The sequence below is a fragment of the Rhineura floridana genome, chromosome 1, assembly GCF_030035675.1.
Source record: "Rhineura floridana isolate rRhiFlo1 chromosome 1, rRhiFlo1.hap2, whole genome shotgun sequence".
Classification (NCBI taxonomy): Eukaryota; Metazoa; Chordata; class Lepidosauria; order Squamata; family Rhineuridae; genus Rhineura; species Rhineura floridana.
Window position 1 is genome coordinate 142,083,111 of NC_084480.1, and position 26,168 is coordinate 142,109,278.

The 26,168-nt window shown below is 42.3% G+C and overlaps 1 protein-coding gene across 6 annotated transcripts in view; it reads left to right on the top strand.

Annotated features, from left to right (window-relative positions):
• The window catches only part of FRMPD1 (FERM and PDZ domain containing 1), a 100,382-nt gene that overhangs the window by 57,764 nt on the left and 16,450 nt on the right, over nucleotides 1-26,168 (top strand). For 5 of the 6 annotated variants that reach the window (XM_061634449.1, XM_061634440.1, XM_061634471.1 and 2 more), the window contains exons 4-12: nucleotides 2,016-2,173; nucleotides 3,521-3,623; nucleotides 5,403-5,448; nucleotides 10,299-10,406; nucleotides 15,104-15,199; nucleotides 16,295-16,420; nucleotides 17,803-17,922; nucleotides 24,347-24,483; nucleotides 25,994-26,120. In XM_061634449.1, coding sequence (XP_061490433.1) covers nucleotides 2,016-2,173; nucleotides 3,521-3,623; nucleotides 5,403-5,448; nucleotides 10,299-10,406; nucleotides 15,104-15,199; nucleotides 16,295-16,420; nucleotides 17,803-17,922; nucleotides 24,347-24,483; nucleotides 25,994-26,120 — 1,021 coding nt within the window. The remainder of the gene's footprint in view (nucleotides 1-2,015; nucleotides 2,174-3,520; nucleotides 3,624-5,402; nucleotides 5,449-10,298; nucleotides 10,407-15,103; nucleotides 15,200-16,294; nucleotides 16,421-17,802; nucleotides 17,923-24,346; nucleotides 24,484-25,993; nucleotides 26,121-26,168) is intronic. The other variant, XM_061634477.1, reaches the window with a different exon arrangement.

A 26,168-nucleotide genomic window follows, 5' to 3' on the forward strand; every position in this document is an offset into this window, starting at 1 on the left:
AATCTCATCCATCCCTATGCCACGCCCCTGCACATTCACGTCCCTGTGCTTGTTTGCTCGCTCTCCATCATAATCTCCACACTCCTCAGTCCTTCCCACACATGCCTTCTCCCATAACAAAAGACATCGCTAGGAGCCAATCAGCATGAAAGGGGTGTGTGTTAGCTGCTGAAAAGAGTCTTCTCAGTGGCTGACTCCCCTCGTATCACTCTGATTTGCTCCAATCAGCAGGGAAGGACAAGGAAACTTGTTAGAAGTTTCTTCTCAGTGACTAACACACTCCCCTTTCATGCTGATTGGCTCATAGGATGCTGGAGACATACAGACCCAGTTGGCCCTGGTCTCAAAAAAGTAAGGGGAGACATACACCCCGAGATCCTGGATGACTACATCCCTGGTGATAGCTGTAGGGCTCACCTGCCAAATCTCCTCTCCTTGCTTGCTGCTTCTCTGCTCACGTGCTGCTGCCCATTCCAATGGGAGAGACATTGTGTCCACGTGCTGTTGTCCAATTTAGTTAGACTCTAATTATTAGAGGCTCTCTCATCCTTGTGCCCCCTGGCTGAGGCTGCCTGCCTGGGAAAAAAAAGGCTGTCCCACTATGACTTCATGCTGACACTGTTTCCCTGAAGTGGCCTTTGTGACATCATCCTGATGCAGCTCCCCTAAGGAGAAACGGACCCAATGGGCCCTCCCACAGTAGACAGAAATTCTGGAATAGAAAGAAATTCTGTGCCCCAATGCCCACAGGTGGTTGTTGATGTGTTTATTATTTGTTCATTGGATTTCTTACCCACCCTTCTCCACAAGGTCCTAGGGTAGCTTACAACAGTATAAAAATACAATACAGTAAAAATAAAAATACAACATTTGAATCAGTTAACCAATTTACAGTCAGAAGATTTGCATCCCAGGCCAAAAAAGGTTGGTTTGGGGTGGGGGAGGTATTTTCGTTGTGCCGCTCTGCATGTCATTTGTATTGTGCCGTCATGATGACATGTGCTTATGATGGTATCAGAGTGGTTATACGTGATCCTTCTTTCAATACTGTTTGGGTCTGCAAAAGTTTCAGCACGGACACACTGCTTCATTTCCAATTGGGGCATGCCTTGTAGCTTCCTACTGAAATCCTATAACTTTTCATACACCAGTTGTTCTTTTGTGGGGTGGGAGGACTATCCTGATTCTTCTTCTTCTTCTTTTTTTGCCCTATAGTGCAAGGGCACCCTCCAGATGGTAAAATTGGGGAAGCATCACAGAGCAGCTAATAAAGCAGAATGAGGTGTAGGTGGTCTAGTATAAATCTACCACTCGTGCCCTGTTAGTGTGTTAATAACATGTTGGATAACATACCCAGGAATAGACACCAGGATGGAGGGCCCTTTGTTATTCCCCCATCCTCTCAAACGCAGGCAGTCACCAGGATCCACCCATAATTTCTAGGGCATTGAATGACTGCCCTCTAACATCTGTTGGCTGCCTGTAGTAGCACCTCTCTCAACTATGTCCCCCTGCTGCCTGCCAACCATTTTTCAAATGAGTGGGTTCCAGCTATTCTGAGAGAACATTAACATTCATTAATGTGCATCTAGAGGTGGAGCAAAAACAAAACTTGCCTGTAGTCCAGCCTCAGTGTCAGCAAGGAGAGCCAATGTGTGCCACATCCAGCTATATGCGCATAGGCTTTCCACCTGATCCGGAGCCCCAACCATGCTAGGTTCCCATTCAGACTGAAACTATGAGCCTCCTAATATGGGTGTGCCTTGTTGATACACTCAGTTTTATTTAAAGCATTTACCAGACCTTGGCTTTACATTTCAGGCACTGGATAATGGATGAAAGTACTTGCTAGAATGAATTTGCTAGACCTTAAGGTGCCCCCAATCCCTTTCTTGCTTTCGTTACTAATATATGGTTATGTCAATACAAGGATATGTCTGGGGGCAGATGCTGAGATCTCAGGTAACTGGACATTATGGGTCACGCTTTTAAGTGTTCGCTTTCTAAATGTGCAGAGGGAGAGCATCAGTGAGCGACAGAACATCAGACGGCATTAGCCAATCTCCAAGTCATGTAAAACTCACAGTAGATGTCCAAAAAGATGTGCTGCTTGGACATTATGGCTTTGAAGTTTCCCAAAATCTTCCCCTTCTTATCACTTCGGTTGCTGCAGGTAGGAACCCATTTCCTTTCTCCATGTTGGCGACTGTGATACCCAACCATGGTAATAGTCAGTGGCATTTAATTATGATGCGGAGTGAAGAGGAATATAAAGCTTTGTCCTTGGGACTTCTTACAAATCTGCTTTATGCCAACCCACTGATGTATATTGATCCTCCCAGTGGTATGATTATTGTATGGTAGGCTGTACTGGTTCCAAATTTTGCAAGAGGCGTTGGACAAAATGCCCTCCTCCTAGAATGGGTTCAGCTCCTTGAGCTGGATCTTGTCAGTTGGTGTTGGAGCTCCATGTTTGGTGGTCTTGCATAGTGCTGTGCAAGTCCCTTTGGCCCAGCCACACCTTTAGCTGCCCCACACCTGACATTATGTATGGCATCAGGTGTAAAGCAGTTGGGCATGGCTTCGCCCAATCAGCCTCGCAGGACAAGTGGGGAGGCCTGTTAGGCCTAATGAAGCCCACAGGCTGGAGGCTCTCCACCCCTGCTGCTGTTGTAGGTACCCATTCACTTGACCTTTCCCTTTGGGCCCAGTCCACAAGCTGCCCAGAAGGAGAGGGAAAGGTGATCAGAGGTTGCTGTTGCTTCTCCTTCCTCCTCTCACTGCTCACTTGCCTAGAAACAACAGGTGAACAGGCAGAAATAGTAAGAGAGAGGAGAGCAGCAGAGACAGGGGACTGGTGGTTGCCAGTGGGGCTACTGCTGGGGTGTGGGTTTTGCCACAACAAAGGCAACTGCTTATGCTGACCCTGAACTGGAGGATCCTCAGCCAAATCTGGTCCACCTGCCTTACAATTGCCAGGATGAAGGCAAACAACGAAGAATAAGGTTATCAGTGGCTACTGGCCATGTTGGTTATGCTCTTCTTTCACTGTGGAAGTCAGTATGCCTCTGAACACCAATTGCTGAGAATCACAAGTGGACAGAGTGCTATTGCACTCAAGCAGCCTTTCCATAGGCATCTGGTTGGCCACTGTGAGAACAAGATGCTGGACTCGATGTGCCTTTGGCCTGATGTAGCAAGGCTCTTATGTTCTCAAACAAACAAAAAAGTGGATAAAGTGGCATCTGTAACAAGAGAATGTGACAACAGGTGAGGAGGAGGAGAAGACGACCCACCACCCCTTCCTTAAGTTCTCAGAGTGCCCCTCCAGGGGGGAGCTGAAGGCTGACAAGGGTGGTATGGAGTGTCTAGATGGGGCACTTAAGGCTGTTCTGGTAACTTTGGTTTACATTTCCAGATTGTAAGAGATGCAAAGTGTGGCTCCAACTTTTTGTCATTTAAGTTGATTTTGTAAATTGGAAAGCCCATTCACCCCTAACACGGCCCTGACATTTTGCAGGCAGCACTGCAGACGGGAAGCTTCTGCCTGGGGATCACATTCTTGCAATAAACAACGAAGCAGCTGAAGGCGTTACTGGGGAACAAGCAGCCGCTCTTTTAAGGTGCTACACGAAAGCATGCTTATAGTGCAAAATGTTGTGGCCAGGCTCCAAAGAGCTGCTTAGGTTCACAGTAGAGATTTGGGCAAGCGAGCTAGGATATCTTTAGCTTTTTTCATAGTGCGGTTGACTGCCATGCCAGATCACAAACTGCTTTTGAGACTATTTGGCTTATTATTGTTGTTGATAATAATATCAATCATTTCATTTATGAATAACATCATATTAAATGTCTCAAAGTGATTTCACAATACAATAAAAGCATATCTAAAACAACTGCATAGATAAAACAATTAAAACCCATGACATATATAAAAACAATTTCAAACCCAGTGCTGATACCAACTGGGATAAAAGTCTCCACTCAGAAGGCTTGTTGAAGGAGGAAAGTCTTCAAAAGACACAGAAAAGACAATAGAGATGGTGCTGTCTGATATGTAACAGGAAGGAGTTTCACAGGGGCAGAGCTTGGAAAAGTTACTTTTTTGAACTACAGCTCCCATCAGCCCAATCCAGTGGCCATGCTGGCTGGGGCTGATGGGAGTTGTAGTTCAAAAAAAGCAACTTTTCCAAGCTCTGCACAGGGGGTAGTGCTACTCAAGGGGTAGCTTCACAGGGGGTAGTGCTACTCAAGAAAAACTTCAAACTGTCACTGTTCTGCAGGTGGGATTGAGTCATATACCAGCAAATCTAGGTGGCACTATTAAAGTGGAAGTAGCACTCTTGTGCAACAAACCTGCTTCCAGCCCCCTCCCCACCCAAAAAACCCTGGACTTTTTGCTGTAAGGGAAATGCACTTGAAAGTGTAGGATAACAATAGCTTGATGCAATGTCATATATCCTAAATGAAAATACATCAGAATGTATACTCAATAAACAGCAGGTGTTGTATAACTTTCATGCAAACTTTGTGAAGACAGATCAGGATGAATGCTCAGTAAAGAGGTTGTCTGGAAGAGCCCCAAGTCTGAAGCCCCCATTGGATTAACAGTACAGAACTTGCTTCATCACGGTTCTTTAGATCTTGGCCTATCTTAAAACAACATAGAATGTTGATATGAAAATGGGTTAGGTTATTCCAAGGAGGATCCAGGCTTCTCTGTGGCCCCTGGCATTTCCTAGTCATATTCTCTGGAACAGCCTTTCCCAACCAGTGTGCCTCCAGATGTTGTTGGACCACAACTCCCATCAGCCTCAGCCAGCATTGCCAATGGTCAGGAAAGATGGGAGTTGTGGTCCAACAACATCTGGAGGCACACTGGTTGGGAAAGGCTGCTCTGGAAGTTATTTTTTTAGATAGCGCCACAGGTGTGCGCAGCACTTTGCAGAGTCCAAGACATATTGTCATTGAGATTATTATGCAGCATCCAGCCAGAAATATCAGAGAGGCAGTTGGAGACGCAGGACTGGAGTGAGGGAGACAGTTTATAGATAGAGACAGAGAGAAAGCTGAGCCTGGGAGTCATCTGTGTATATATTATTTATTATTTGTTCCATTTATATACCGCCCCGTAGCTGAAGCTCTCTGGGTGGTTTACAGCAATTAAAAACAATAAAAACAAATATACAAATTTAAAAACACAATTTTAAAAAATTTAAAAACAATTTAAAAACACATGTGTTTTATAACACATATATAGGTGTTATTAAAAGCCATGGGATTTGATGAAGTCAATAATTCATAGTATGCCTTAAGAAGATAAAAGATGTTTTCACTTTTATCCTGGGGCGATGGTGATATTTTTCGCCTCGTGGAAACAGCTGCCTTTTTTTATCTTACAGGGAATCGGAAGACACTCTCCAGTTCACTGTTCTCCGATGCACCTCGGTAAATTGCCTTCATGTACCACTGGTGTTTGAATTGCTCCTTGGAGGGTAAGGGTTTGGCCTCCTGATGGGTATGTGCACGTGAGGTCACAAATGAGAAGTTCCAGGAGGTAATCTTAGAGTTCCAAAGAAGGGGTGGGGGAATGTACTGAGACTAGGGAACTTGCCTTTTGTACGGCCCAGGAAATAACATTTTGCTGTCACTGTTATGTCACAAACAGCAATGTGACACTATTGTAATGTAGTAGACAAGAGTGTTGGGGCTGAGCCAGAACTGCACATTACATGCAAATATGTGCAACAGTTTTCTGTTGACAACCTGCTGAGATGAGGAAAATCTGCTTCTGGGGAGCAATCTGCGGCAAAGAAGCAGAAGGCAGAAGTGGAGGCTTCATCCTTGTTCTCCTGCACTTTTCCCATTCCAAACCACTCTCCAAATATGTTTTCTTGCATGTAGAACCCTCCAAGAAGAAAAGCTGTAAGAGAAGGGTTCATTTCAGCATTAGGTGAAGACCGTTCTATTCACCCGTTTTTTTTTATTGTGTTTTATGCTGTCTCCATCATAACAAAAGTTTCTTTGCCATCTTTTTTTGTTGGTTTAATGATGATACCTTGCCTTTTTAGTGTTATTATTATAATATTATTATTATTATCTTTATTTATACCCCGACCTTTTTCCAAACTGGAACTTGAGGCAGCTTCCAGATGAAAATAACTACATATCATGAAGAACCTATAAAAAATATAAAACATATAAACATATATAAACATAGTGTTGCTTTATTTTTGTAAGCCATCCATATTTGTTTATTTATTGGAGACTGTGTAAACTGAATAAATAAATTAGGAGCAGGCACACAGTGAAAGGGTTGTTTCCTACCCACCTCTGGCCCAGAAACAGGTTTTTCTCATCTAAACACGCCACCATTTACTTGCATTTGTATTGTGTAGTCTGGGCTTCAAGCCAGACAGACCTGGGTCAAAATCCTCTTTCTAGGCATTGAAATCATCAGTGACCTTGGTTTAGTCATATGAACATATGAAGCTGTCTTGTGCTGAGGGAGACCATCAGCCCATCTTGACCAGTACTGCCTATCCTAATAGACAACTTTCCCAGACCTGCCACTCAATATCCTTTTAAAATGGAGATGCCAGGGATTGAACCTGAGATATTCAGCTTGCACATCACACGCTGTACCACGGAGCTATGTGCCAATCTTTCTCTCTTTTTTAGTATGAAAAATGGGGGGGGATGAAAGAGATCCTGCCCTGAGTTCCTTGATAGGAGAGTGGAATTAAAGCATGTAATAATAATAATGCCTCCTCTAGGATGCACACCTTAATGTGGTGAGGGGGGGCTGAGAGCAATGCCGTCAGCAGTCTAGAGGTTAGACTCCTAGCAGGGTCACCCACAGCGGAATGGTCAAAGCTGAGACACCAGACTAAGATGCATCCAGACTCAGAGGAAGGCAATGGTAAACCACCTCTGAATACCTCTTACCATAAAAACTCTGTGAACACAGTATCCAGAATGCAACACAAGATAGTGCTGGAAGATGAGACCCCCAGGTCAGAAGGCACTCACCGACCTACTGGGGAAGAACACAAGTAAGAGTAGCTCTGTGACTAATGACGCAACTGGGTCAAAGCCGAAAGGAAGCCCAGAGGCTGATGTGCACAGATGCGAAAGGAGAGTCTGGAGTTGTATGATGTACACAATAGGAACATGGAATGTGAGAAGCATGAACCAGGGAAAGTTAGAAATTGTCAAGGAAGATATGGAATGCATCAACATTACAAAAGTTGGTGTGAGTGAATTAAAATGGGCAGGAATGGGACATTTTCAATCAGGCAACTACAACATATTTTATGCTGGAAATGAGAAATTAAGAAGAAACGGGGTTGCTTTAATAGCGAGAAGTGATGTAGCAAAAGCAATTAGGAGCTACAATGCAAGGTCTGAGCAAGTGATATCGATGAGATTTAACGGGAAAACTATTAACATAACCATCATCTAAATCTATGCTCCAATGGCAAATGCAGAAGAAGAGGAATTGGAGAGATTTTATGCAGAAGTACAGGAAGAAATTGATCACACACCAAAACAAGATGTTTTGATAATCATGGGGGACTGGAATGCAAAAGTAGGGAACAGAGAAGAACTAGAAACTGTGGGGAAATGGGCCTTAGGAGATAGAAATGAAGCAGGAGAAAGACACTGAATTCTGTGAAGCCAATAATTTGTTGCTTGCAAACACATTTTTGAGCAACCGAAAAGATGACTGTACACGTGGGCATCACCAAATGGTCAATATAAGAATCAAATTGATTATATAATTGTTAGCAGAAGATGGAGAAGTCCCATATTTTCTGTGAAAACAAGACCAGGAGCAGACTGCAGTACAGACCATGAACTGATAATATCAAAAATCAGAGTAAAGCTAAAGAAGAACAACAAAGCAATCAAAATGCCAAAATACAATTTAAATAACACCCCAGAAAAATATAAAGATCAAATAAGGAACAGATTTGAGGCTTTAAACTTAGTTGATAGAGAACCAGAAGAACTATGGAGTGAAGTCAGAGACATTATCAGGAAAGAATGCAAAAAGACAATACCTCTAATTAAAAAGAGAGAAAGACCTCAATGGATGACTGAAGAAACTCTTAAAGGTTAAAGAGAGGAGAAAAGCAAAAGCAAAAGGAGACACAAACATGGTCAGAACCCTAAATGCAATAATACAGTGACTAGTACGTAGGGACAAAGAAAACTATTACAATAGTTATTGTATAGAAATAGAAGAGGACAACAAAAAAGGCAGAACAAGAGCCCTATTCCAAAAAATTAGAGAAATGCAAGGGAAATTTCAACCAAAAGTAGGGATGTTGAATAATCAACAGGGGAACACACTTATTGACCGAGATGCAATAAAAGGAAGATGGAAGCAATACACTGAAGAACTATATATAAGAGATGCAAGGACGACAGATTCATTCATGGAGGAACCGTATGATGAAGAACCAGAAATTTTAGAATGTGAGGTGAAAGCTGTTCTTAAAATACTTAGAAGAAACAAATCACCAGGAATAGATGGCATACCAACAGAGTTGCTACAAGTTACTGAGACTGAATCTGTCCAAATTTTGGCAAAATCTTGTCAACAAATATGGAAAACAAAACAATGGTCCACAGACTAGAAGCGTTCGATATGCATCCCAATTCCAAAGAACGGGGATCCCAGAGAATGCAGTAATTATCGAGCTATTGCCTTAATATCCCATGCAAGTAAAGTAATGCTCAAGATTCTACAGCAAAGACTCTTACCATATATGGAGTAAGAAATGCCAGATGTCCAAGCCGGATTTAGAAAGGAAGAGGTACAAGAGATCATATTGCAAACATATGTTGGATAATGGGACGGACCAAGGAATTTTAGAAGAAAATCACCCTGTGCTTCATAGATTACAGCAAAGACTTTGATTGTGTAGATCATGAAAAACTATGGAATTGTGTGTTGATAGTCACTAGCTGTGATGGGGGTAAAATAAAAGGATTGGGCACATTGATGAAAAGATCCATTAATGGAACCAATGACCTAGGGAGGTGATTGGCTCTCCAACACTGGAGGCATTCAAGAGGCAGCTGTACAGCCACCTGTCGGGAATGCTTTGATGTGGATACCTGCGATGAGCAGAGGGTTGGAGTCGATGGCCTTACAGGCCCCTTCCAACTCTGTGATTCTGACTTCTAATAGCCATGATAGTTCAGGGACTTCCCGTTCAGAAGCAGAACACTTCTGAGCTCCAGATGCTGTCGACCAAGCCTTCCCAACTTGGGGCCACCCAGAAGGAAGGACCATAGCTCAGTGACAGAGCATCTGCTTTGTCTGCATAAGAGCCCAGGTAGAGCTGAGAATATTGCTTGCTTGAAACTCTGGAGAGTTGCTGTTAGTCAGTGTAGACCAACAGTACAGAACTAGATGGACAATGGCCTGACTCAGTACAGGGCAGCTTCCTATGATCCTAGATATTGTTGGACCATCGGCCATGCTGACTGGAGCTGATAGGGGTTGTAGTCCACCAACATCTGGACGACACCAGGCTGGAGAAGGTGGCAGAAAACAAACAAAAAGGAAGTCCCTCATCTCAAGGTATTCTTTGTGAATTCATGGAATCACAGAGTTGGAAAGGGCCTCTAAAGCCATTGAGTCCAACCCCCTGCTCAGGGCATAGTAGGGATGTGCTAGAATTCTGCCTAATTTGGTTTTGGTACCCAATTTTCCATTAATTTGCTTATTCTCAATTGCTGAGGATCGGATTTTCCGGCGGCAAATTTCAGCTGCAATTTTAAAAAAGGAAAATCTCTAAAACATTGATTATAAGAATGATAATTTATCAATATTTACCTTTAAAATAACAATATTTCCTTCAAAATACCAACGTTTTAAAAGGAAATACCTATATTAATATCACTATTTTTCTAAGTGAAAAAAAACCCCGGATTGGTAAAAGCAGCGGCTAGCAGATACAGAATGAACTCGTATTGATGTCAGCCTGTTAGGTCGACAGAACACTTTTGAACTGGCACTGGCCAACAGATCCCATCCTTAATGCAGAGGCATCAGGATAGCTGCTGCAGCAAAGAATGCTGACCTAGATGCAACTTTGAACTGATCTAGCAAGGCAGTTCTTGTGGCTTTGATAGTCTTGCTTGTCTCACATTCTATTTCAGACTTTCTACACATTAGAAGAGATCACGGAGATCGTGGTGATATAGAGCCAACAAGATTTGTTGCCATGATGTTACCGGAGTGTCATAATTTTCAAATCCAATTCCATTGTTTTTTCCAGGGTGGCCCTAAATCATCCTTTCTTACAGCGGAGAAAAGAGCCAGACTAAAGACAAACCCTGTCAAAGTCCACTTTGCAGAAGAAGTAGTTGTGAATGGACATACTCAGGTCTGTGCCATTACAACCAGCAAGCCATAAGAAACAGCCTTGGAACAATGAATTGCATTTCATGTATTTTTTCAGATTTGTCAAAATACATTTATTGGGCTTAGCGTGAGATAAAAAGTATGGATTGTGCCATGGGTGGGGGAACCCTGGTCCACAGCATCTTTGGATCTTGCCTCCCCTTCTTGATCTCACCCTTGCAGGGCAACTAGGCTTAGAAATGAAATGGATGACTTGTAGGGGGTGGCAGCTGGGGAAGAAAGGGTTACCCCTCCCTACACACTCAGCCCCTGGCCCCCCAAAGATCACCTCCTGTGGGCAATTGGGCTTTAGGAGAGCAAAGTCACCTTTGTGCAAGCAACCTTTTTTCTAAGTATAATTGCAGTGTTGGGGAGGCAATTTGCAGGGGTTTCCAGCTGTGGAGGGGAGGGTTACTTTCCCCTTCCCTGTGCACTGTGATCTCCTGAAAATCACCCCACCCTCCCACTCCCATGCAGCAGTTAGGCTTAAAAAATATTAACTCCCACTGGTGCCAAACTGAGGTTTGGTTTCCCCACCACCACCTAAGCCATTTGGGAGGTGATAGCTGAGGAGGGAAGAGGCAAGAGAAAGAGAATGGGGAATGAGGGAAATGGGGTGAGGTGACTAAGACTATTAATTAGGGTGATTGCTTATAGGGATGAAAGGATCCGTTAATTTCTGTTCTCTCAGCTTCTCATTTTTCTAACCTTAAATTCAGCTCTCCACATTTCAGCAGCAATTTGTGATTCTTTCAGAAATCCTGATGAAAATTCTTCGGCACTTTTGTGTGAAATTTTTAAATACATTTTTGTATGCAGTTTTGACTGATGTGCACATTTTTGCAAGCAATTTATCCTAATATAATGCATTTTTGTATGTTATTTTCACCAATATATTCATGTTGTGCACACTTTCCTTAATATATGCATTTTTCTAAGCATTTCTTGGCTGGAGAACCGGATCACAAAATTCACATAAGTGCGAATTTTGAGGGATGGCTGTGGTTTGGTTCTCATATTGTTTCGGAAAGTGCAGATTTGATAAATTCAGCTTTAAATGCAAACTGAATTGTATTTCTCCCCCATCCCTACTTGTGAGGGGGGAGGGGTGGCAGATGTGAAAAAGTGTGGAGTTTCTCTGGCCCCGCCCACTTTTGCTCATGTCATGCCTCACTGCTGGCTCCAGTTCCCTCTCACCACTAACATGCAGCCCCCACCAGGCATGGGGCAGCCCATGTGATGCCCTCCATGTGTTGTTGGATTCCAGCTCCCATCAGCCTCAACCAGCTAGGGATGTGAAGGCCCAGGAAAGAAAATTATCTGGCTTATAACTGATTTATTATTTCATTAAATTTAATTTTTCTTGCATATTGCCAAAATCTCATTATGTGTGCCTTTTTTATTGATGCGAGATCATTTAAAATCAAATAAATAAAATCTACCACTTGTTCTTAGGAAAGGCTGTTTTAATAGTTTATTTTACATTCCCTACAGCAGTAAAAGAGTACTGAAGTCAAGCACTTAACCCTCTTACTATTCTAAAAAAAACTTCCCTCTGGTAGAAAATGGGAAATAAAATTACATTTTTGCTTTACATTATTTAGTGTACTTTCATGAGGGTATTGCTTGCAAGCTGCCTTGGGCTCAACTGCAGAAAAACAGGTTAAACTTCTAAGAAGAAAGAAAGAAAGGAATGTTCAAACTTTCCCTTATAGGTGTTGAGTGTCCACGCATAGAAATATCTCCATAGAGTCTTGTTTTTCTTCCCTTCCTTTCTCGGTGCATGCATGCACATGATCAGACACTGCAACAGGTTGTTGTTACAAGGAATGTGAGGACTGTGCATGCCTCCCACATCCCTATCCGGCCTAAGGAACATAAGCTAGAGCAGTGGAGGTTGGCCCATTAGGGCAAATGGGTACGGTCCCGCTAAGCTCAGTCTACCATTGGCCACTACCAGCCCGCCTGCCTCCTTACTCACAACCAGTCCAGACACTGGCTATCAGCCACCACCTTCTCCTTAGCCTCAAACCAGAATTAGTTGGCTCTGCTGAATATTGGCTCTGGGTTCACTTCCTGTTGGCCTCCCTATCTTCTGCTCCCCTCCCCCAGTCCCGGTGGGCCCCAGTCCCCACTACTAGAGTGCATGCACCAAGGGGCAAGGACGGAAACAGCACATAGCTGTACCCGATGGGGATCCCTTTCAGCACAGCCACTGTGACTTTTGCAAGAAAGGAGCGTTCCCAGGTAATTTTAGCACATTTCCAAAAATTGCATAGCAACCTGCTTTTTTAAAAAGCATATCAGAATGATCATTTTCAATGGGAACATTGCTCCGAAACAGAGGTTTTGTTTGGAAAAAACCCAGAAGTGCTTTCATGCAGCTGAAATATGAAGCGCTGGTCTGAGGGCATGAATTGTTGATGAGACCAAATGCTTTTAATATCTTAATTTTCCAGGGTAAATCTTGTTTATTGCCCTGTAGCCAAGCACTATGTGAGCACTAAGTCATCTAAGGACTTTTGCAAGGTAAATGATGAGCTCTAGATTGGCATACTTTGTCACGTGCATTGAAAACACATTGTGCAACCTGGGTTTTGATTCAACGTAAGACTTCAGTTTTGCTTACAATTGATTTGTTAGTTGGCTTTCTACTAAAAGGACAAAGAGATTTCAAATCATAAGGATAAAATTGCAGAACAATAAAATCTGATAGTAAAATGCTATGTATTTGGGAATTTAATATAAAGCAGTTAAAAAATAATGTACCACTGGTAGCCAGGAAATGCCTTTTGAAAAGCGAATGGTCTCTGTCAGTGGAAACTGCATAACGAGGTAACGTAGTGTAGGGGTGGACTGAAGGTAGATCAGGATCTCCTAGTAGATCTCTGAATGATTTGTAGTGGATTAACAAGGATTTCTGACTCCCGTTTGTCTAACAACAGAAACAACTAAAAAGCTTCTCCAACCTCATCGAGGTTTCTGAAAAGAATGTGTCAGCAGTGATGCAGGAAAACACGTTTGCTGAGGGAACATGTACCAGTGTAGTGAAGTGGTTTGAAGGGTTCAAATCTGCACTTGGCCATGAAGCTCAGTGGATGGCCATGAGGTAGTCACTGTCTCTTAGCCTAGCCTACCTCACAGGGTGGTTGTGGGGAGAAATGAGAAAAACTGTGCATGCCACTTTGAGCTCCTTGGAGGAAAAGATATAAATGCAATAATAAGTCAACCATATTGTGCCAAGATCTTGACAAAATAGACAACCTATTCCAAGCCCCTCACTGCACACTGTAATAATTAAGGAAGCCACTGAATTGAATTTGCAGATGTTGAACATGGCTCCAGCACTGCAGATTTTGCTCATAAATTAGCAAATGAGCAAATATCAACACCTTGTTGATATTTCCCTAACTAGGAGGCATATCTTCCTTGTTGGATTAAGGGCCTCTAAATTGATGGAGTTTGACCAAATTACATCTTTTAGGATTCTGGCCCCTTAGGCAAGCACCATGCCTGCATTGCGCAACCCAACATCTGGGTGTGTGCTTCAGAACTGCAGTGATGCAAAAAGTCTAACACTTTAATTTGATTCTGTTGCAACAAAACTATATGTTCTGGGAAATAACCACCAGATGCATGGCAAATGTCAAACGAGAATCTATTTTGTAATGGACTTCACAGAGAACCATCCTTTTTTGCCATATCTCAAGCATGTAGTGATGTATTCCCTTCTCCATGACACACTGCTTTATAGCAGCACAATTTAAATTGGGGATGAGCAAATCTTGTCAGTTTCAGTTTCTCTCTGTTCTCTCATTTTTACAATTTTAAATTAAGTTCTCCACATTTCCACATCAATTTGTGATTTTTTTTAAGTTCTCATGAAATTAAACCAGCATTTTAGTGCAAACGTCTCATGATATGCACATTTGTATGCACCGTTGCCTAATATACACAATTTTGCACAGCAATTTTTCCTGATATAATGCCTTTTTGCCAGCAGTTTTCCCTAATGTAATGCCTTTTTGTAAGTTATTTTTACTAATATATTCATATTTATGCATGACACTCCAGTGCATACATTTCCCTCCACTTTACTTGGCTGGAGAACTGCATTGCAACTTTTGAAGGATGGCTGTGTTTCAGTTCTCATATTGTTTCCAAAAGTGTGAATTAGGTAGTTTCACCTTTAAATGTAAACTGAATCAAATTTCCCCTCATCCCTAGTTTAAATTAATTATTGTGCCCTCTTGACTCAAGTGCACATTGGGAATGGAGCAAAATGATTAAGTTCAGTTAAGTCAAGGATAGGGAACCTTCTGGAAAACCATCTGAGGGCCACATGCCAGTGGTGGGCAGGGCCAGAGGCAAAAATGGGTAGAGCTACAAATGTACATTTTACATTTCTACAGTAGGCTAGTTTCTACATACACTCTCACACCCCTCTCTGTTCTCCATGCATCCCCACAAGCAAGAGGCATGATCAGAGTTCAAGGCCGCATTCCAGCCAGGCAAAAAGACTCAGAGTACAAAGGAGGGTCAGTGTGGTCTGTGAGTCATCTGTGATCTTCTAAGCTGGTGATATCTTCCCGATAGATCTGCCAGACAGAATGGTCGAGCCAAGAGAAAAAAAATAAAAATTGCTGTATGGTGGCTACATGGTGTCTTTTGATTTTCTAGGGAAGTTCTCTCCTGTGCATGCCCAACGTTCTCAAGGTGTACTTGGAAAATGGACAGACTAAAGCTTTCAAGTTTGACTCAGACACTACTGTCAAGGTACTTGGAGCTGGACACTTGATTTTACTCATTATATTGTGCGTAGTGGCCTGGCATATTGTAGAAAATGTTGGGGCCTAATACACAGGTCAACTCATCTCAACATTTTGGTATTGTTAAGTATCTTGAAAGCAGGATATGGAGATTGCAAAAATCAGCCAGTCTTGGATAGGCAATGTGTACCATCCCTGAAAAACACAGTCTGCCCATATTTAGCCCGATTCAGGCATTTTTCTCTCAATATAATATTGTACGTGCACATGGGCTAGCCACTGTCGTGTCTCCTGCCAGTCCTGGTTCCATGCTGACTTTTGTAACAGAGGAAGATCTGAAGGGGTTATGGGGACAGCCCATGCAAAGTCAGTGGGCATCCCCTTCAAACCGTCCCCCAATGCAGAGTGGGGATGGCGCTAGCAGGGGACACGGTGATGGGGCTAGCCTGCACAGCCCCACTATCCCTGTGCATGATGTGTAGAGACAAAAATACCTAAATGGGGATCTGTAAGCTTATCTAGTTTTGATGTTATGCTCTTCTATTTGATGCTCTGCATGATAGATTTTGTTCTAGCCTAGGGGTAATGCATTTTATTATACAAACTATGACCACCATCCGGTAATACAGCTATGCATGCTTAAGTGGAACTGCCACCAATGCTGGATTGTACTCCATGTTAATATCTAATCCTACCCATATGGGCATAGTTGTTTTTCCAAATCATCATCAGATCTCATTCAAATCAATGAGATGTGGGTGCTTAGTAGCATCTGGAATTAGAGAATCAACTGCAATGGATTAACTTTGGTCTCAAGAAGCTTACTGTGCTCTCACACAGCTTGTGCACATTTGAAAAGAGTATGGGATAGCTTCCCAATGGACTCTGCTCATGGGTCAGATATCCCTGTTCCCCACTCTGCTGCCATTCATGGTGCCCCAAATCTGCCACCTCAGGTGGCCACGTCACCTTGCCTCATGTGTAGTACCATCTCTGTGCAAATTAAGCACTTCAGGAATAGCCATGTGGGGGGCTCTAGACATTTTATCCAAGGAATAGACGTGTAGTTTAATCTGTGGTTTTTGCCATCAATAATTGGCAGGACATTATTCTCACTTTGAAAGAAAAACTTTCCATTCGAAGCATTGATTATTTTGCCTTGGTCTTGGAAGAGCAGTACAATGTGTTAAAGATGTATCTTCTGCATGAGGATGAGCTCATCGAACAGGTCAGTTACAATGCTTTGTGGTGCGCCCATCACTGATGGTGGACAAATAAGAGCAACAGGAAGTGCCTTAAAGAAGAGATAACTTCCTGTTGCAGGGGGGTTGAGCTATTGTTTGGCACAATAGCCCCTCTGTCTCCTTGATTACTCTTATTAATCTCCTTTACTAATCTAAACCTTGGGACCCATACTGGAGGAAAGGTGGGCTATAAGTTTTAAATACATATGTAATTGTTTTAACTTTTTTTAATATATGGCATTGTTTTATATAGATTTTTGTTGTATTGTGAAATTCCTTTGGGATGCCTCATAGGAAGTGATTCATAAATGAAATAAATGATCTTGCTTGCCCACTTGGACTAGTAGCCATCATAGGGGGGATAGCTCCTCAATATACGTGAATTGTGAGTGACTGGTGCGTCTGATTCTCTTTCTACAGAAGCAGCCTTATTGAAGCTCTCTAAAATACTGGTTTCCACAAGGATATGTTCCTCACCTGTGAACTCCCCTCTGCTAGTATTTCAGAGAACAGTGTTACAGCCATCTGTTCTGTTGTTCAAGGCAAATCTATGTCCCCCTCTTTTCTCTGGGTGTTTATATAATCTTGTTGCTGGTGGCATTTTGTTTGCTCTTTGTCTAAAACTCCATTGGGATGTACACTGAGTCATACCAGGCTTCAGGTGGACTTAACATCAGCTGCTTTTCCCAATAAACCCCAGAGTGAGGATAATGCACTAGACTGTGACCCAATACCTATTAATTTCTTCACACGTATTCTTTCCTCAACAGACAGAATGGCCATCTTGTTTTTAAAGCAGATGCTGAACCTCAATTATGTATTCGACAGTTTTTTAAGGAGGACACATCTAGATATGCTTTCTAGTGCTTTTGTCTGTCGGATTTTGAGCCATCTAGATTAGGCCTGCTCTTAACTGCATGAGCAAACCAAGTGTGATGCTTGGTGCAGCAGTGTCCTCAGGTGTAACAGTGATCCAACATGTCCTCTGCCATAGTCTCTTTACCATTTGCTAGCTGGAGTTTGTGATGTCATGAAGGATGCCGGCCTGCAACTTGAGTCAGGCCAGAAGCCAGATGGCTATGCCCTGAGTGTGTATCCATGACTTTGGCCATATTCTTCTTAGCACTTGTTGCTCAGTTTATTCTAATGCTTTTTGAGAAGCTCCACCTGCTTGACCATAAGGAATCTTATTCAACAGTTGCTATGGCTTCTGGAATTTCACTAGGAATTGCCCACCCTTTTTCAACCAACCATCTCTGCAAACCATAAAGATTTGCTTCTTAAAAAATGAAAGTGTTCTTAGGAAACTGGATTCTGAACCAAATCGCTGCATCATGGTGGTAATTCTCTTTTTTCTTCATTTCAGGTAGTTCAGAGGAAAGAATCTCATGATCACCGGTGCCTCTTCAGAGTCAGCTTTATGCCCAGGGATCCACTGGAACTGTTGCAGCAAGATCCATTTGCCTTTGAGTATCTCTATTTGCAGGTGATGTGGTAGTTCATCATGTATCAGACTATACTCCTGTGTGCCTTGGCTGGGTTTTTAGCAGCATCCAACAGAAACCCCAGAGGTATTTCTCACTTTTGCACCATCTCTGCTGCCATCACATCCCACTGATGTGTTTGCATAGATGACCCATTAATGATGCTGGCCTCGCAGATGCGGCTCATAGATTCAACACAAATGGTGCTGCTCACATAATATTAAAACAACACCAACCAATGCACTTGAATTTTAGAATCTCCATTCAGATATAAATCAAATTAAGATAATTTGATCTGCTATTTTTTACTTAAATTTTATTTATATAACAAACAGGGGGAAACCCCTAAATCATGTGTGTTCTAATTCTATATAAATACAGAAATAGGAATACAAAAACCAGTGAACTGGGGGCTGTACATGTTATTTGGTATTTGTGTATTAATTAATTTGTTCACATTTGTGTTTCATTATAGTTTGTGGGTCATTGTTTGGGATTTCAGCATGTGTGCATGTATGTGTATGTAGGAAATGCTGTGACTCTGCATGTCTGACAAGCTTGTGGGATAACCCAATCATTGCTGTTAAAATTGTTGCTCGATGTCCACTGCCGTTGTCAGTGGTGCAGTTACACTCTGGATTTTATGATCTTATGATGGAGGGCATCTTTAGATGGTATTGTGTGTTACTACACTTACTTTAAAATGTTGTAAGCCAGCCCAGCTTGGCTGCAGAGCGGGGTCTCATTCTGCTGAGTTTGACCCTGGCCTGCTGCCCTAAAGTCCTGCCCTGACAGCACCATTGACCATCATATTAAAACCTAATGTAAAAAAATATGGGGCTCAAATCTAGAGAAAGATGAATGTACCTAGGTTGCACTGAAATATTCATTGTGAACCCTACTGAGTACTCCTCATTTCCATAGAAATAACATTCCTTAAGTTCCTCTGGCACCCATTTTTAGATATCGCACATCTTTCAGAATGAATGAATAATTTATTTCGATCAAAGATCAGTAGATAGATAGATAGATAGATAGATAGATAGATAGATAGATAGATAGATAGATAGATAGATAGATAGATAGATAGATAGATAGATAGATAGATAGATAGATAGATAGATAGATAGATAGATAGATAGATAGATAGATAGATAGATAGATAGATAGATAGATCAGACAGACAGACAATCTAGTGTGCTGCTCTATAAGCAACAAATACAAAGGTCTTGGACAGAGAGAAAAACACAATTGTGAATAGGTTTAATTAAATTAGCATTTGAACCCTCAGCTTGAATGGGCACCATTTTAATTCATAGCATTGCCTATCTTTGAAGCTTGTTTTCAGATCTTCACTCCACCACATCCTGAGTGTTCATGGCAACAGCTAAAATATAGTCAAGAATTAAGACTACAAGACAGCAGGGCCCAGTGGTGGTGCCAAAGGGGGGCAAGTGCCCCCTCAAACAAGGAGCTCATCTCCCCCCCTTGTACATTTTGCCCAGCTAGAAATATACTTTGCTGCTTCTGTGGGGGGGGGGGCTGAATTTTTTTTTTCTGGTGTCTCTGCCCTCCCAGAAATTTTTATCTGATGCTGTTGCTGGCAGGGCAGGCTTTACCATCATACAGAGTGAGGCAGCAGATGTTGGGATGCAGGGAATAGCAGCATGGTGATGGAGGATAGCCTGCCTGTGCCCACTAAGTTAGCCTGCTGCTCTCAGGAGGATGCTGTACCATCACCGGTGTCAAAATAGATTTCGGCTGCCAGCCCATTTAGCTTCCGTGTCTGAAATGGGGTGGGGGGATCACCATCTTGGCAGCAAAGTGTCTTGAGCTGACCCTGAAATCCAGCATAATAAAAAACACCCTACAGTTTAAAATACTATATATGAAAAAAACACTCCTTGCTGGCTTATTGATCTGTGCCATAGTCTAATGGGAAATACTTCTGTGACAGCCCCACTACAATGAATGGGACAACTGCAAGACCAAGCAATGTGCTCTTGTGCAGTTCCCAGTAACATCTGTGGGGTTGACACTGGAGGACCTCCCAACAGACTGTGTTTTTTTTTCATTAATTTTTATTCAAATTTTCAAAAACAAAAAACAAAACAAAACAAAAACAATCAAACAACAAAATAAAATGTTGACTTCCGATTTGTCGCAGATCAATTATAAGTCTACAATATATAACAATCCTATCTCTAAAATTATATTATAAAATCACTTTCCTCCAGTAGTTATCTTAATTAATCATCAAATCTCATAAACATTATTTTATTCTTTCTACAAAAAGTCAAAGAGAGGTTTCAATTCCTTGAGAGATATATCTTTCAATTTTTCTCCAAATAAACATGTCGCTTAATTCATCTGATTCAAATCTGTTAGGCCCAATAATTTCAATAGCCATTCTTCCATTATCTATATTAATTCCATCTTCCATCTTCAATAATCCTGTTAAGTCCAGTAATTTCAGTAGCCATTCTTCCATTATCAGTATCCCATAATAATCTTGTTGTCATAACCATAGTCCAAATAAACATATCGATTAATCCATCTCGTCAAATCTATTAAGTCCAATAATTTCCATAACCATTCTTCCATTTTCAATATTAATTCCATCTTCCATCTTCAATAGTCCTGTTAAATCCAGTGGTTTCAGTATCCATTCATCCATTATGTTAAGTCCAGTGGTTTCAGTATCCATTCATCCATTATCAGTATCTTATGATGATCTTGCTGTCATAGCCATAGTCATATAACAAGAGTCTGATGGGAATTTCCCCCATCACAAATATGTCCTTGCCATCAATTCTGAATATGTTACTGAAATATTGTTGTAAAGCCACATCTCTGTTCTGGGTACATCTCTGCTCTGTCACATATTTGTAGTTAATTCCATAGATTTTTTCTATGACAAGCCCCATCACATCATTCCAGTCAAGAATTCTGAATATGTTACTGAAATATTGCTGCAAAGTCATATCTCTGTTCTTCTTTTTTACAAAATGCACTGGTTCATCTCTTAAGAGTTTCTCCACTGTCACATATCTGTAGCCAACTCCATAGATTTTTTCAATGTCAAACTCCATCACATCATTCCAGTCCAGAAAATTATCCAAGGCATTGGTAGCTTTACCACCAAAATCTTCATTAATTTCTTCAGACAACTTTGAATTCCAAACAGTAAACTTTATTTCTAAGATCCATAAACTTCAAATCTTTTTCCAATTTCACACTTGTTCCAATCTCCAGGGTTTGTGGCTTCCCTTTAATTTTTCTTTTTTCATCTCTAATCCCATCAAACACCTCTTTTACAGAATCCCCTATTTCTTTAAGCTCTTGTGTCATTTTGTTAAATTCAATTTTCATCTCCTGTCTGCCCTGTCTCAGGGTTTGTTTTGTTATCTCAATCTCATCCATTATTTTCTGAAACATAATTTCTTCCATGGTCTCAATCACTTTCCTGGTTGCCATTCTTAAAACCACAGAAACAAAAATTATTTCAGCCACAATTGGGTTAATATTCCAGGCTGCTGATATCAATGTAGACAGTACAGCCTGCCTTATCTCTATGTGTTCAGGAATACAAAACAAACTTAGTTCCCAACATCAAGACAATTAGTGGCGTCGTGAACAAGCAGATTCGTCAAAATGAAATAGACCAAAAAAAGTTTTTTCCCCGTCCTCGAAATAGAAATCCCTCTTCCGTTGGTATCTTTAGAATGCACCTCCAGGACAGCTTTTTGCGATAAAAGCAAAGATAAGCTTTTTCGATTTCTTTCCTCCTTAATTTCGTAAGTGAATGAGAAAAGCCATAACTCACCTAGGAATTCTTCACAGCTGATTCATTGACAAATCTCTTTTTTAACTGCACCAATTTAAACCAAGTGAAAAAAGAAAATAGAAAGAAGGATGCTTGTTTGCCTGTTAAAATCCGTTTTTTCTTTGAAGAAAAGATAAACGTATCGCTATAATCAGCTAGAGCTTGATGAAAGTCCATCCGACATTGCAGTTTGAACCTTTTCTCATAAATAAATGAAATCCAGTCCTCCCCACAAAAACAGGCTTTGTGGTTAATCTCACGTTTCTCCCTGACCGGGAGAAAATCTTTACCAGTCAAAAAAGACGTTCTGACTGATTTTGAAGCTGAAAAAGCTTCCTCTGAGACAAGAGCTCGGCTCAGAGGCAGCACAGGCAGAGCAACCCTTCCCGGAAGTCCCCTCCCAACAGATTGTAACCTTATTTATTTAGAGCCTGGCTGGGAGTCCAGAGTCTGTGAGTTCAAATCCCCGCTCATGTCTCCTGGGTGTTAAGGGCCAGCTAAAGATCACCCCCACAGTGAGTGGCTCAGGGGTTACGTGCCCTGTCACCTGTGCAGCCGTGGGCAATCTGCATAGTCCCAAGGAGCCCAGTTGCCCCCCAGCTGGCAGTTGCGGACAAGGAAGGGGCTGGCTTGTGCAGCTGTGGCAAGCTGAGCAGGCCCTTGCCAGCTGGGGAGGACTAGCCTCAGAGGGAAGCAATGGTAAACCCCCTCTGAATACCACTTACCATGAAAACCCTATTCATAGGGTCGCCGTAAGTCGGGATCGACTTGAAGGCAGTCCATTTCCATTTTCAAAATTTCTGGACCATCTTTCCACATTTCAAGTGCTTGAAGTTTTTTCCCAGTAGCTGATAGTTGGTGCTTTAAAAAGATGCCCTTGCCTGGGCTCTGCTAAGTTTCCAGAGGAATACAGTCCCATAGTTCTAGGGTAGCCTCTAAGAATGAGAGTTGAAACAGACAAGGAGAGGCTCTATGTGATGTACCTATTGCTAAGCTTGTACCATATAGACCAAAAGTGAGAGAGGGATTGCACAGGTGAATGCTTCTCCACCTGCTGTGCTTCCTGTACATACAGCACTAGTATGTATGGGCTCCCTTTAGGAGGAAGAGCGGGATATGAATTTAATGTCAGGGAAAGGGTTAGTCAAAAATATCTCCCTGACATGCTACTGTTGCATGTGCAGGTAGCATTGCATGTTGGGAAACATTCAAACATTTTACACACACATCCTACAATAGGTGTGGACAATCTGTGGCCCATGGGTAGAGCTGGGGGAGAAATTTGATTTGGTTCTCATTTAAAGCTGAATTGATCACATTGACACTTTCCAAAACAACATGAGAGCTGAAACACAGCCGTCCTTTGAAATTTGCATTCATCCAAATCTTATGATTCAGTTCTCCATCTACAAAAACGCGTATTAGGGGGAAATGTTGATAAAAATGATTATATTAGAGAAATTAACGTACAATGATGCGTTGTATTAGGAGAGGCAGTTTGGGGTGGGGAGAGGTTTCATTAGTCCAAACTGCATACAAAAATGTGTTTGTTAGGAGATGTTCACACTAAAATGTGGAAAGATTTTCATGAGGACTTTTGTAAAAAAAAATCACAAATTGTTGCAGAACTGAATTAAAGATTGGAAAAATGAGAAACTGAGAGAATCGAAATGGACAGATCTTTCTGATCCTACCCTTGCCCTGATTTCATGCAGGTGGCAAGTAGGAAGAAATGGAAAGTGGGGGAGTGGCAGAAAGGGAGGGGAAAGAGAGTGGCAGAGAGAGAAAAGGAGGAGCCCCCACCGTTCGGGAAGGACTGCAGCTCAGTGGTAGCTCATCTGCTTTGCCTGCAGTAAGCCCAAGGTTCAGTCCATGGTATCTCCAGGTAAAGGTGGGAGAGATTCCCTGCCTGAAATCCTGGAGAGCTGCTGCCAGCCAGTGTAGACAGTACCAAGTTAGATGGACCAATGGTCTGTTTTGGTATAAGGCAGCTTCCTACGTTAACATCTTTGGCTCTAGCTCCATGCACTGCTGGAATGAGGCCTCTGACAAATTACCATCAAGGGAAAAAGTGGGGAGGAAAGGTGAATCATTAATGATCTCTTATTTACATCATGTGGAGCTTCTATTCTGCCATTTACTCTGTCTATGCTTCACCTCTAAGTTAATGTGCCAGTTATACAGAGTTGTTGGCTGTATAACCTTGGGCTGGTTTCACACATGCACATCCCTCTCTTGATTTCTTGTCACGTCACAACTTGGCACATAATGACATGTGACCAAATATGTGACGTCTCCAGGGCAAAGCATTGTCTTCACAGTGATATGGAAGTTCTTTATGCGGCTTTTGATCTATGAAACTCATTCACTCAGGCAAGTCACCACTTTTTTGCCATCCACACATGAAAGGTATGCACATGTGAGCCAGCGCCAAGTCCCAAAGCAGAGCAAGGAAGTTCAAGGAGCCAGCTTTGTGGCCATCGTCCCGTGCTACTAAGATCAAAAGTGATTGCTTGTAGTGGTGGTAGTGGTTAGGAATAGCTTGCGTAAATGAAGAGGGTCTTTCTCTCCACTTGCTAACCTGGCTCTGCCCATTTCAGAGCTGCAGTGATGTGCTTCAGGAGAGATTTGCTGTCGAGATGAAGTGCAGCGTTGCTTTGCGTCTGGCTGCGTTGCACATACAAGAGAGGATTATCACTTGTGCTCAGCCACAGAAAGTCTCTCTGAAGTATATAGAGTAAGTGACAATGTGTGTTTTTGTACATTACATGTGCTTTTTAAAAATGCATCTTCAGAGGTGTATGCCTTTAAAAAGAAATGTGAAGAAGTCATTCAAATAGATCAAAATTGACCTACCTCAAAAGATGAATGATAAGCTACATTCAGCCCCACCTCAGGGACACCTCACACATACATGCATTCCCTGTGTGGAGAGTAATGCCATGGAGGAAACAACATGAACCTCAGCAGGGAAGCTGCCATTGGAGCACTGTGGTCCCAATCCTGAGCAGGGGGCCCAGCTGCGGTGACTCAGTGGGAAAAAGCAAATAGACACATTAAATGCATTCATTCATTGAATGACTGTGTCTAGTTTGGCCCTTGGCAAAGGCAGAAAGTCAGGGATATTGCAGCCTGGCCAGCTTCTCATTGGCCAAACACACAGGCAGAGCAACCCAACCCCCTGATTTGCCATGCTGAGGGGGGCGGGATTGGATGGAGCAGAGGTGTTGCTCCGCCCAGCCCTGGTCAGTTTCTGTTAGCAGGTGGGTGGAAGGTACCACTGAAGGTATCCCTGCCAGCAGGAGCCAATGGAAGCCCTTGAAATGGAGAGGCCCAGTCCTCTTCACTGTGCCAGCCTGGGAGCTGGTACAGTGAAGAGTCATTTTCCCTGCCCCCACCCTTCTGCCATGGCTGGCTGGCTGGCTGGCTGGACTGCTCCATCAAGTTCCACTGCTGTCAGCCAGGGTTTAGGATTGCACCCTAAAGCACAATCGTGACCTGGACACTGCTGGCCTAGGTTGAGGAGAAGAGAGAGAAATGAAGACAGACTTTGTGCACAATGGCAGCAGCGAAGGAGCCGTCTCTCTGAGTACTAAGTTCATATCCAGTCACTCCCTTGTAGGAGTGATGGGGGAGAAATTCAAATCGGTTTGCTTTTAAAGGCAAGCCTACCTAATTAACACTTTCTGAAACAATGTGAGAATCGAACCACCAAAATTTCAAAAACTCCTTCAAAATATGCTCTTCTCCAAATTTTGCAAATGCAGTTCATCAGTGAAGGAAATGCATATACTAGTGTAAAGTGTGTGTTGAAATGCATATATTAGTGAAAATAACATACAAAAATGTATTATATTAGGAGAAACTGCTTTGGGGGAAATGTGTATGTTGGGCAAATTGCACACGAATGAGAAACAGAAATTGACGAGATTCGCTCATCTCCACTCCCCAGTGCCATAGTGGCCAGTCCATGGCCAACTCCTGGTGTGTTTTCCTCCTTAAATTTCTTTTCCTTTTGCATATGATCTTCTGCAATAGTGACAACCCCAGTGGGGATGATGTGGAAGCAAATACATTCTTTTCCTATGCCGTTAAACAGTGGAGAGGCCAGGCCGAGAAGCGCGTGATCGCCTCTGCAATATGCAGCCAGTGACTTATTTATTTTTTCTGGATGATTAACTTTCAACAGAAGGAGTTCTGTAGGGATATCGTCTCAGATTTTTGCTTTCTGATTGTTTTTGTAACAGGAAGGATTGGGGAATAGAGAACTTTATTTCCCCAACCCTGCTCCGAAACATGAGAGGCAAAGACATCAAAAAGGCCATTAGCTTTCACATGAAGAGGAATCAACTTTTGCTGGATCCAAGACAAAAGGTATTGTGGCTTTCGCACATCCAAGAAAGATCGCCTACCGAAGGACTG